The 13399-nt window shown below is 37.6% G+C and overlaps 1 protein-coding gene across 25 annotated transcripts in view; it reads right to left on the minus strand.

Annotated features, from left to right (window-relative positions):
• The window catches only part of HUWE1 (HECT, UBA and WWE domain containing E3 ubiquitin protein ligase 1), a 168606-nt gene that overhangs the window by 84980 nt on the left and 70227 nt on the right, over positions 1-13399 (minus strand). For all 25 annotated transcript variants that reach the window (XM_072743430.1, XM_072743424.1, XM_025988650.2 and 22 more), the window contains 12 exons: positions 11097-11174; positions 9996-10043; positions 9845-9913; positions 9131-9230; positions 7758-7858; positions 7143-7293; positions 6877-7004; positions 6138-6278; positions 5823-5928; positions 3348-3482; positions 2772-2873; positions 2281-2361 (listed from right to left, as the gene is read on the minus strand). In XM_072743430.1, the coding sequence (XP_072599531.1) occupies positions 2281-2361; positions 2772-2873; positions 3348-3482; positions 5823-5928; positions 6138-6278; positions 6877-7004; positions 7143-7293; positions 7758-7858; positions 9131-9230; positions 9845-9913; positions 9996-10043; positions 11097-11174 (1240 nt within the window). The remainder of the gene's footprint in view (positions 1-2280; positions 2362-2771; positions 2874-3347; positions 3483-5822; positions 5929-6137; positions 6279-6876; positions 7005-7142; positions 7294-7757; positions 7859-9130; positions 9231-9844; positions 9914-9995; positions 10044-11096; positions 11175-13399) is intronic.

A 13399-nucleotide genomic window follows, 5' to 3' on the forward strand; every position in this document is an offset into this window, starting at 1 on the left:
GGATATTTAGCATCCAGGTACCCTAGATCCAACCAGAATATCTAGCTTGTTCATCAAGTCTTGCCACAAAAGGGAGCACTGAGCCATTTTTTTTTGTCTTTTATATTGGGCTGCATCATCTTTGGTCCAAGATTAGGTGTTTTTAATCCTGTGACATAGACACATCTTATAGAGGCTACCCAAATAATGGCACAACTCCTGGCCAACTACATTAACTAAACAGCTCAAACCTTAGAAGCAAGCCCTCAATGAAGAACAAAGCAGTCTGGTTGCTATAGTTGGTAAAAAGACTGGGGGCGCCTGGATGGCTCAATCAGTTGAGCATTGGACTCTTGGTTTTGTCCACAATCTTGGGAGTCATGGGATCAAACCTTGTGTTGGGATCCATGCTGAACAGAGTCTGCTTGAGATCCCCCTCCCCCGCTCTACCCTCTGCTTGTGTGCATTCTCTCTCAAATCAATCAATGAATATTAAAAAACACAGATTAACATTAAACTACTTTTTTCTTTTGATAAACTACTATTATTTTAAGGTGGCGTGTGTATCTTAAAGGGGACTTCCTGCTGCATGTGGGTCAGTACTACAGGTATCCTGAATAGTTCCAACAAATAAAACAACAAACCAAACAGCCAACTATAACAGATTCTCAGACCCCCATTAATTTCTTTTCCTGTCTCCTGTCTAGGGTGAAAAACTCTACACTATCATTTATAGAGATACAATAATAACTGTTGGCCTAATTATTTTGAGTTGGCTTTGCAAATTTGGTCTCTCTCAAGTATAAGTTTATTTACAGGAAACCAGGAAGGTTACTATGCTAATTCAAACAGCAGGGATGAATTAAGACTCTAGAGAAGGAGTTCTGACCTCCACTGATATTTGCTTTAGCACTCAAAGTCTCATTTCTGGCTTCCTGCGTCATTCTGAGGGCTCACCTGCTCCCTGCCCCCACCCCGTATGTACACATGTCCTCTTGCTGCTTCCTTTAAACTTCTCCTGTATAAGATGCCTGTGCACTTGCTTTTCTGTGTTCTGGAGCTTTTTCCCAGAGAGAGTCATCCTTCTTCCCTATATCTTGACTTAATGGTGAAATACTGAATGTGTTCCTCTGAGTTCAGGAGCAAAGCCAAGAGGTCCATTCTTACCACCTCTATTTGGCATTGTATTGGAAATCTTTGCCAATGCAGTAAGACACAAAAAGCAAAACATTAAAAAAAGAACTATATGTAAACGAGAAGACTATACAGAATATCTTAAGAAATTTTAAAAAGTATGAACTACTAAGCAAGGTCACAGGATACAAACTTAAAATATAAAAACTCAAATTTACTTCAGCAAGAGGACAAGTACTTAAACTGTAGTAGCCAAAACTGCTCCCTCCAGACATCCCGAAGTATTAAAAGAACATGTGCCACTGGTACAAGGTTTTATTTCCACACTTCCTATTACATTCCTTTAGTTTTTTTTTTAATTTTTATTTATTTATTATAGTCACACACAGAAAGAGAGAGAGAGAGAGGCAGAGACACAGGCAGAGGGAGAAGCAGGCTCCATGCACCGGGAGCCCGACGTGGGACTTGATCCCGGGTCTCCAGGATCGCGCCCTGGGCCAAAGGCAGGCGCCAAACTGCTGCGCCACCCAGGGATCCCCCACATTCCTTTAGTTTTAAAGGGAATTCTAAAAGCCTACGTATCTCAAACATTGTCCTGCATATGTATGGCACTCAATAAATGCCTATTAATAAAAACAAAGAATTAACAACAGCAATACTCACAGTATCGCCAACATAAAACTGCAAAGATGTTTTTACAAATAATTACAGAGTACCCACAGCTTCCAAAGCTGCATTTTCAAAAGAGAGAAACAATTTTCTATATTATAGTTTGTGGGTCTGACATTCAGTTCTAAGACTGGAAACCATTCTTACTGAATTTTCCAGATCAAGATTAGGAACTACCATTGAATAAAGACATACTTATTTAAAAAAAAAAAAAAGACATACTTATTACATTTGCAATGTTAAGTACAGAACAAATGTACAATATTACTTATCACGAATGATTTATAATATACTGTGTATAGAAGGTATATTTGGCATTCAAGAAATGGATATTTGAAACGGAATTCTGACCTTTCTCTATTTCATCACCAACTAGAAAGATACATAATAACACAGCGGATGAATGTGAATAGTAAACCTCTAAAAGGGTATAAAAATATACAGAGAACTCTGCCAGGTTATTTCAGCTTGGTATAACCAACTATCAATACCACTTACCTAGAAGGAAGAGTGATGGGCCATAATATTCTGCATTACTGATGATGTGCTTCAGGGAGGTAGGGAGAGAACCGTCCATCACTAAGAGAAAAGAAAAGAGAACATCAAGGAGAATATGATCAGTCTAGCAATAGTTTGATGGGAGCAATATACTGCATATAACACTACTGTGATAAACTCCTGTGTTGATTCTAGTCTAATGGTTTAGACTAGAATAAAAGAATATAGACACAGACAAAGTGGAGTAGCAGGCTGGAAGTGAGCAGAGAGTCAAAAGCTGAAAAAGGAAAAAAATAGGTTAATCATTATGAAAATACCTAGAGAATCCTTAGGTCTAGGAAAAAGTGACACTAAATGACTAAAAACTATTCAAAATGGCATGCCTTTTCTTAAGCCTGTCTTATAAAAAAAAGAGTAGCATCAGAAAGAACCAAAAGGACTAATCTTTGGAGAGAGTCAAATATCCATCAAGAAAATCCAAAATCAAATACCATGTCGTATGCCATCTGAGAAAGCAGGGTCTTGAATGGCCTTCTTGAGGAAATTCAACATGGATTTGAGAAGTGCTGCTCTTTGTGGAATACACTGGACTCCTAAGCAAGGGAGAAAGATGGAGGATTCACCATTAGACCACAATAAGCAGGCACATAAAACAAATTTTTAAGAGATGCATATACACTGTATCAACACTAGCAGATGTTCGAGGTGAGACTTCTGGATGCTGGTAAGAATAGTTACTAAGCTTTGAAATTGGGAAAATAAATCACCAAGGACTATACAAAACTAATACTACAATGAAAAGAGACTCATGTAATAGTACAAAGTAAAAAGATTAACTCTCTGATCCTCAGTTCCTGTTTTAGATATTATCTGCTCTCTGACATGGCTGCTTTGATAAAATAATCAATGTGCAAACAGTTAGAAAACTATGAAATAAATGTTAATGGCAAGGTAACACAGTCCTAAGAAGCAAACCTCCAAATGTACCACTAAACTGCTCCCAAAGCACCTTCTTGACTAGTTTAGTAATTCAGTATGTAAGACTATGTATCTACTTGTCTACCCACCAGGACGGGGGCCAGGACCAGAGCCAGAATTGATGCTAGCGCTGCTGCTAGAACTTGATGCCCTTAATTCAACATCTAGCCGGTGTTCCACAGAGACAGATGAGCCTGGACTACTTTCCATAGTCACATCTGCAACTAAAGTAAAAGTTATGATAAAGAAACTAGTTAGATTAAAAGCACCACCAAAAGTACAGTTGAGAAATTTATTGAGATAAATGATACAAATATGGTGACAGATTATATTAAAACCCAAAATAAAAATGTAAGCTTGCCACAAAACAAAAAGGTATTTAACATCATTAGTATTTAAGACATGCAAATTAAAAAGTCTTCAAAAGAAATCCCCTTCAATATTTTTCATCCACCAAATGTGGGAGGAAAAAGAGTGGTTAAGTAAAACACACAATTTCACACACTATTGGTGGGTAGCAGACAGTAGTAGGTAGAGCTTTTTGTAATTTTAATGAAGTACAAGATACGTAATTACTTCTTACAAATTGTAAAATATAATAAAGTTCCACTAGTAATAAACCATTGTTTACATTTTGAAATACTTTCTTCCTATATTTTTATCCATATACAAACCTATATACCTGTGCCTACTTATATACAAGAAACACAAACTCATGGTTTTGTAACCTGTTTATTTTAATTGAATATAAAATTTTCTCTACAAATACATCAGAATCACCTGGATTGGTTGTTAAAAATGTTGATTTCCTGAGGTACCTGGGTGTCTCAGTTGGTTAACTTTATGACTCTTAATTTCAGCTCAGGTCACAATCCCAGGGTTGTGGGATCAGCCCCAGGTAGGGCTCTGTACACAGTGGGGATTCTGCTTGAGATGGTCTCTCTCCCTGTTATTCCCCGCCTCCCCCCCGCTTGCATACAGTCTCTTTCTAAATAAGTAAAATCTTTTTAAAAAATATTTTATTTATGTATTCATGAGAGACACAGAGAGAGAGGCAGAGACATAGGCAGAGGGAGAAGCAGGCTCCTCGCAGGGAGCCTGATGTGGGACTCTATCCCTGGACCGGAATCATGCCCTGAGCCAAAGGCCACCCAGGTGTCCCTAAATAAATAAATCTTAAAAAAATTCTTTTAAATGTGTATTTCCTGGACTTACTTATTGAATTAAACATTGCAGATGGGGTCTACAACTTTAACAAATTTTTATTTATTTATCTTATTTAAGAGAGAGAGTGCACATGCATGAATGCACAAAGTAGGGGTAGAGGTAGAGGTAGAGAATCTCAAGCTGACTGCACTGAGCACATAGCCTGCCTGACATGGTACTCAATCTCATGACTCCGAGATCATGACCTTAGCTGAAATTAAGAGTTGGATGGTTGACCAACTGAAACCCTGGCCCTCCCAGGGTCTACATCTTTAGCAAGCACTTTTATTCTTATGCATACTCAAAGTTTGACAACCACTGATTTATAATAAACAATGAGGCTTTTAAATAATCTTCTATTTAGCAGATGTCACATTTTAATCAACACTCTGGGATCTCACCCATTAACTCAAATGCCAGCTTGCCCACAATAAACCAGAGACAGAAATTGGGTAAAGGGATTTCTAGGGATAGCAATACATGTAAATAACTCTTCAGGAAAAATAACAGAAAAAAAAGGGAAAGCAACCTATAGCACGAAGTGTCAAGAATTAAAGCATTATAAATTCTAGTAGCTTTGTTATAAATAAGCATGATAACAGACTCACGTAATGACATCCTGGGTCATCAAGATAAGAATTTAAACTAAGGAAATTGTTTTGGGGAATGGTTTTTTAAATTACTATTATCATGAACCATGCATGGGGGGAGGGTGTTCAGGGAGATTTTTTTTTTTAAAAAAAGGACACACATAAGGATGCACCCAGAGATTAAGAACATCTGGTCATCTAAGCTTTTTGACTTTGATTTAAAATATGCTCCCTATTCAACAACTTCTTCACCTCTCTTCTTCCTTCTCGAAATAGCCCAACAGTTTTGTAAGTTCCCATTTTAGAGTCTGCATTCTCCTTATCTTTCCCAAACAAATATTTAAACACCTACGATATATCAGGCACTGTTGAAGATAGAGCAGTGAACAAAACAGTACCCTGATCTCATGGAGCTTACATTTTAGCGGAAATAAGAAGATAATGAACCAATACGTAGAAAATAGCTATTAAGTCTTGAAATAAAACAGGTTAACATCCCATAGAGTGACTGCGGGGCTTTACTGCAGCTCCACCATCTGCTTCACCTTCCTTCTCTATTCCCAACAACTTGTGCCTCCCTCTTTTATAATTATCCTCATGAAAAACAACACACAAATCACTTATGAAGAAAAACACTGTTTTGTTGCTGAAAATACGTGCTCAAATCACTTGTGCACTTTGGAATTTATAAGGAGGAAGAATGAAAATTGGGGTTGGATTATAGGAGAATGTCAAGCACCAAAATATTGACTTAGTAGCTGTAATTACCATCCATATCAGTTTCCATTTCTTCTCCTTCTTGTGTTGTACTGGGTCTCTGGATCTTTGGCTTGATCACAAATGGACATTCTTTTCGACACAAATCAACTTCATGCTACAATCAAGGGAAAAGCAGTTAAGAAAATTTTACATATGTATCAGGAATTAAAAATAATTATAATGAAAGGATGTCACAGGCAGATTACAAAACTGTTTTCTAAAAACAGAAAAAGGCTAAGATGGCTCTTTAGGGTTATTAGAATACTTCCTAGGCTCAGCTCTCATGGTGTATGTCTATTCAAAGTGCTCCTTGTATAATAATACCTCAAGTCTATAAATGAAGATAGAAAGTCCACTATGGGATTGAAAAGCTGCCATGTCCAGGTTGGTGATGAGGTCAACCACTCTGACGGCTCTGGTGACAAATGTTATCTGGTCCTGTTCATCGCCAAGAAACTTTATGACCTATCAAGGAGAGAAAAAGAGACAAAGCCAATAAAATGAAAAGACACAAAATTGAATAATGTACTCTCTTGGAAACATGCAGTCTAGGGTCTCAGGGAGCCAAGTGTAGTGCGGGAGAAAAAAAACAGGTGTTTGTCAAATAATAGCTCTATCACTTCCGGGACACAACCTCCCGAGATAATGGAGACCTTATAAAAATTACCTTTCAGTATTAAATAAAATATTCAGGGAGAAAAAAGCTGGTGTCCAGGGCCAAGCACACAGTAAAACCTATTACCTTAATGGTATTTTCTTTAGGGTGACAGCCTAATAAGGTCATGATAAGATATGGCTAGTCTTGACTAGTACCCAGAGCCTCCTGACTCTCAGATCATTCTAGACTATGATCAATTCTTAATAATGGAGATAGCTGCTCTTAAATGTTGTTAATGAGATAGATAACCAGAATGCAAAACTAGAAAAATTAAGAATAACATTTTCTGGATAGACTTGACTATGCTATCTGCTCTCACTGTAAACCATTCCAAACTTATAACTCTATACTTGCTCTTAGTTGATTTCCCCATAAATATCTTTTTTTTTTAAAAAAGCAGAGCACCTTCAATAAGGCTTCCATCATTCCACAGGAGACCAAGGCTTCACCACCAGCATCGTAGCTGGCCAGATGGTATAAAAAAGAGAAGAGAGCAGTGGCAAACTGGTGAGGATATGGATCCATGGAAGGATCTATATGGGAGGTTGGGAGAGAAAGAAAAAGAGAGCAAGCTAAAATTTGATGTTAAGATGGCAAGATGTTAAACGAAGACCGATTAAGCAAGGGTGAAGTTCTTCTTGTTACCTAAAATAACCACCATCAAAACTTACCAATCATGGCCTGGATACAGTTCCGCACAAGTACAGGCAAAAATCCATGGTAAGAGGCAGTTCCAGTACAGTCAATAATACTGCTGAGTTTGGGAGTTCTCTCCAAGTGGACAATTGATGTTAATGTTCGTAAAGAAGCGGCTTTAATCTCCTATGAAGATGGAAGGTAAACATGTGATGTGTTAAATAAGAAATAGATGACTGGGGTGCCTGGGTGGCTTAGTCAGTTAAGTGCCCAAGTCTTGATTTCGGCTCAGGTCATGATCTCAGGGTCTTAAGGTTGAGGCTCCATGCTCAGCACAGAATCTGCTTGAAATCCTCTCCCTTTGTCCTTCCCCCCATTCACTCTCTCTAAAATAAATCAACAAAATAAATCTTTTTAAAAAAGTAGATAAATGAACCAAGTTGCTAGAACTCAAAATTTAAGTCCTTCTGCTGGTAACAGTTTGGAATAGATGGAGGTCTATTGAGAATAACACTGAAACTCCAGCACTTGTTAACTCTGCAGCTAAATATCCCAAGAGGAAGAAGTAAAAGAGCTAAGCTCCTGGGAAAAACCAAAAGAAAAATAAATATATATGAGCCTGACATACATAGATGAATATTAATACTTACCATAAGCTGCTTATCTGTTATCTGAAGGACATCTACCAACTCCTCTATCAACCCATTATACAAGATACTGTTTGCTGACTCCTGCAAGGCATTGGAATACACTGCAAAAGGAGAAATAAACACTTTAGGCAAGAAGGCAGTGATCAAGCCACTGCCTGGTGACAAACCTTTTAGCACCGACTGGTTCTGGGAAAAGATTCCCTTCCACCCAGCATTGGAGGGCAGAATCACTGAATTCTAGAGGACCAATCAAATATGGTGGTAAGCCCTAAATACCTTCCAAACAGACAGATTCTCCTATTATTATATTAGTATTGATTGCCATGACCAAGGATATTTGGAAATGGAAGTATGAAGAGAAAGTGAAGAATTAAATTTTTATAATATCACTACTTGATACAATAACTTATTATGTCTTGGATATAGACTTCCATTTTAGTCTCTTCATGTGCTTCTGTTTTTCACTGGAAACACTTATTAGAGGCTGAAAAGAACAGAATTTTGGATTATTGCAGACCAAGTCAGAAACTTGTATGACACTGTGGAGTAAAAGTTAAGAATGAGTGTAATTGACTTTCAATGAATCCCACACAGAATAGTAGACATGGATTTGAACACACTCATTTAGTTTAACAAACATGCACTCACTAATATGCCACAATTTATACTAAGTGTGAGTACAAAAAGAAGAGTATGAATTTTACTTCATTGTTTAAAAGAGGAGATAAACAAGTAATAACATAACTAAAGCTGGTAATATTAACAGCAGCTACCGTTTTATACCTTCTATGTGCCTACCCTGTGTGAGGTGCTTTACAAGTTTTCATTTAATCTTTGTATCAGTCTATAAGATGAGTGGTATCCCAATATTAAATGAAGAAATAGGCCAAAAGCACAAACATGTAGCTAATCATCTGCAGAATCTGGCTGAGAGCCTAGGACTGACTCCAAAACCAGTGTCCTTTCCATTCTACCACTCAAAAATAAAATGCACAGTATTGACTTCTGAATGAATACCTTCTACCTTCAAAATTATACCACTGACAGGACAGAAGAGGAAGATGAAATGGCAAGAGGAAGAACAGGGGCCAGGAAAGAACTACCTGAACACTCATTTAAAAGAAAAAGGGCCAAAATCAAGACTAAACCCAAGTGATTATGTCTGTAAGTATTATATCTTTTTCTAATACAACATTAAGAAGCTCAAGAATGATGAAGATGGTGAACATTAGAAATACAGGCAATTTTACAATTTAACTTGCCACCTAGGTAACTACAATAAGCCTCACAGCAACAAAGACAGATGAAATGCAAAGGAAATCATGTCTAAATTACCTAATCAGGGCCTGTTTATTATAGTGTTATTATCTTACCTAATATAGATATTGCATGCAGCCTGGCTTGAACAGCTTGCAATCGTTTCCTGTGATTAGAAAAGCCATGGGCCAGCCGTATGTGCGTAAATAACAGCATCTGTAGGAATAAAAGACCTAAATTAGGAAACCAATGAAAACAGTGAATGTACTTTTTGAGGGCTAAATCTTACCTATTATTGAGATATTTGGTAAAATGGTTTACTACTGCTATTTGTTAAGGTGTCAAACGGAACAGTTGTACTCTGAGGCTAGCTGACAAAATAAGCCGCAAAACACAGGCTCAGGAAATTCCAATATCCCAACATAAGCCAAGAAGTATCACTATACTGATAGGCAACAAACTGAAGACATCTGGCAAGAGTTCTGATTGTTACTAATCAAATCAAATATTTTATCACCATAACAATGAACAGAAAAAAAACACAACTAAACGTTTTCTTCTTTGGTATGTAAGTGTTAAGATACTAACATTTACTAGATTCACACAGTGAGTAAGGCAGCTCTTATGTTTTCCTCAAACTCTCACAAGAATCTATGTAGGAAGTTAGTAGGTGTTGGCCTCATAGAAGCTGAGGAAACAAAGACTCACAGAAACTTATTTACTCATGATATGACTCCTTTCTTTTTGATATGCTGTCTCCCAGCCGAGCACATATCAATCTACATGGATAGCCACCACACACTTTAGATAAATATTAGGACCTATCATACCTGCTTATCCTTAGGAATGCTGTACATTTTGGTAAGAGATTCCATGATTTCAGAAGGGCTTTCTGAGATCTACATTAGAAAAAAAATGGGTTAGGAACAAAAAGTAAGCTGAATGTTAGGAAATGAGCCAATAGTCAAAGATTCCTCTTACCTTGTCAAGTTGCTCTATGTGAATATAATGTAGTGTGTTACTAGTTGTCTGAAATTAAAAAGACAGGAGTTGTTAGAAGTCACTGTAATACCTTAGCTTCCCTTACCATAAGACTGCAAGGGAGCTGTCTGAAAACCAAGATGTCACTGTAGGCTGAAGCCTGAGTGCTCTTAAAAAAAAAAAAAAAAAAAAAAAAAAAAAAAAAAAAAAAAAAAAAAAAAAGGTAACTTTAGAGTTCCCCGAAATTCCCATTTTATATACAAGCTTCTTTGAAGATAATATCAAAAAATATAATGCACAGACACATTTAATATTCCTTAGCCCTTTTTAAAGTTATTTAAGTATAATTAACATACACTGTTATATTTGTTTCAAGTGTACAGTATAATGACTTAGCACTTCCACACATCACTCAGTGCTCATCAGGTAAGTAAGTGTACTCTTAATCTTTTATTTCACCCCATCCCTCTACCCACCTCCACTCTAGCAGCCACCAGTTTGTTCTCTATATTTATCTATTGCCTCTTTCTTTTCCTTATCCCCTTTTAACCTTCATAGCAAAGACCAAATCCATGAAAATGGTTTCCATTCTAGATATGCACTGCAGCTGTTTTCAAGGCACCATTCATCTATAAAGATTTATTATGCTGTACGTAGAAGAAAAGATCTTATTCACTAAGCTACTTCTAAAACAAAACTGAATTTTAGTATCTCCTCAAAGAATATGAATGACTAGATAATTGAAGCAGAACCCTGTCTGTAACCCTTACAAACTGACTTAATAGAGAAAATTGAGTGATCACTATCCAATTAAACTGAATGTTGGAATTCTCAACTGAGACTGAGAAAAATGTGTAAGTCATGACAATGCCTCATCGGAGTCCTGTCTCTTAGCACTCCAACATAAGTAATATCCAAACCCGTGAGAACTGAGCATACAATGAATAGTTTACTCCTGAGAAGCTGCTATGTATATTTAGCTGGGTAGGGCAGCAATGCAGCTCAAAACCATTCCCCCTCATTTAACCGAGGAGTCCTAGAAGTAAGCTCCAGTTACAGTACATCATAGACTCTATCAGAACAAGTCTGAATGAGACTCACCCTTTTCTCGATTTTGACCTCGGCCCCAGGGTCTGCATAGAATTCAAAGTGTAGTGTAGTTGCACTGGGTGGGTATTTCTGTGTATAAAGCACATAAAAGAATCAGATACCATCTTTTCCCCAAATCTTCCTTCAAAGTCCTAACCATTTGTTCCAACTCATTATAGCAGCACTGCTGTCAGCAGGTATAGTGCCTTCACTCGTCTTAGTAGAGCTCAGATGTCTTTTAACAACACAGAATCAGGAGGATGCAGCCCAGAGCTCCAAAAGCCTTCATATTTCTTACTTATAAGTTATCTTCTGCCCTTTCATCCAAGAGATCAATTCTGTAGCTATTCTCAAGAGGAAAAAGACAGGTAAGTCTGCCAAGCAATAATGAATAAGAATCCAAGAAAGGATGGAGAATAAATACAAGGGTCTAGGTACCAACTTGGGAACAGAAAAGAACATTCTTATGGAGACTTAGTTTATACCACTGCCTTCTGAAATATTTTATTCAAACTACGCTTCAGTGGTGTATCTTCTTAATTCTTCAAATTATCTCTTTATACCATTCTACACCACTTTCTGTGGTATCAAATGCTTTTCTGCACAGGTAAATACCAAGTCAATATGGACCAAATCCTTACAACAAATCCTCTTTAACTCTAGAAAAGCAAAAACAAAACTGAGACCACAACAGCATGCCCATTAAAATGAATCCTTACGGACTCCGCAGTTGAGCATCTGCCTTTGGCTCAGGTCATGATCCTGGGACTGAGTCCTGCATCAGGCTCCACAGGGAGCTGCTTCTCCCTCTGCCTGTGTCTCTCTCGTGAATAAATAAACTATCTTAAAAAAAGAAATAAATAAAAATAAAATGAATCCTTAAAAGAAACCAGTAGCAGTGGCTGCCTCTGAAAATGGAGAATTATTATATACAATAATTATTTCAATAAAAAAAACATGCCCACGTATTACTTCCTTCTAAAGTACACACCATAGGGTGCCTGGGTGGCTCAGTGGTTGAGCATCTGCCTCTGGCTCAGGTTGTGATCCCGGGGTCCTAGGATCAAGCCCTGCATCTGTCTCCCTGCGGGGAGCCTGCCTCTCCCTCTACCTATGTATGTCTTTGCCTCTCTCTGTCTCTCATGAATAAATACATAAAATATTAAAAAAAAATAAAGTACACATCGTATTTTCCAAAGTCTCACTGATTACCAAATATCAGTAAATAAAAGGATGTGTGATTTCTTAACATAGGCTGGGCCCAAAACAGATATTATACAAACCTAGTGGAGTTTATCATACTGTTTTGCCCAAGGGGTAAACAAGCGTGGTATACAAAAGGAGGCTAACGTAGTACTAGAAGTCCTAGCCTCAGCAATCAGACAACAAAAAGAAATAAAAGGCACTCAAATTGGCAAAGAGGAAGTCAAAACTCTCCCTCGTCGCCGATGACATGATACTCTACATAGACAACCCAAAAGCCTCCACCCCAAGATTGCTAGAACTCATACAGCAGTTTGGCAGTGTGGCAGGATATAAAATCAATGCCCAGAAGTCAGTGGCATTTCTATACACTAACAATGAGACTGAGGAAAGAGAAATTAAGGAGTCAATCCCATTTACAATTGCACCCAAAAGTATAAGATACCTAGGAATAAACCTAACCAAAGAGGGAAAGGATCTATACCCTAAAAACTACAGAACAATATTGGAAGAAATTGAGGAAGACAAAGAGATGGAAAAATATTCCATGCTCATGGATTGGAAGAATATTGTGAAAATGTCAATGTTACCCAGGGCAATTTGCACGTTTAATGCAATCCCTATCAAAATACTTTCTTAAGAGAGTTGGAACAAATTATTTTAAGATTTGTGTGGAATCAGAAAAGACCCCGAATAGCCAGGGGAATTTTAAAGAAGAAAACCAGAGCTGGGGGCTTCACAATGCCGGATTTCAGGTTGTACTAGAAAGCTGTGGTCATCAAGACAGTGTGGTACTGGCACAAAAACAGACACATAGATCAATGGAACAGAATAGAGAACCCAGAAGTGGACCCTGAAATGTATGGTCAACTAATATTCGACAAAGCAGGAAAGACTATCCACTGGAAAAAAGACAGTCTCTCCAATAAATGGTGCTGGGAAAATTGGACATCCACATGCAGAAGAATGAAACTAGACCACTCCCTTGCACCATACACAAAGATAAACTCAAAATGGATGAAAGATCTAAATGTGAGACAAGATTCCATCAAAATCCTAGAGGAGAACACAGGCAACACCCTTTTTGAACTTGGCCACAGTAACTTCTTGCA

The sequence above is a fragment of the Vulpes vulpes genome, chromosome X, assembly GCF_048418805.1.
Source record: "Vulpes vulpes isolate BD-2025 chromosome X, VulVul3, whole genome shotgun sequence".
In the NCBI taxonomy this organism is placed as follows: domain Eukaryota; kingdom Metazoa; phylum Chordata; class Mammalia; order Carnivora; family Canidae; genus Vulpes; species Vulpes vulpes.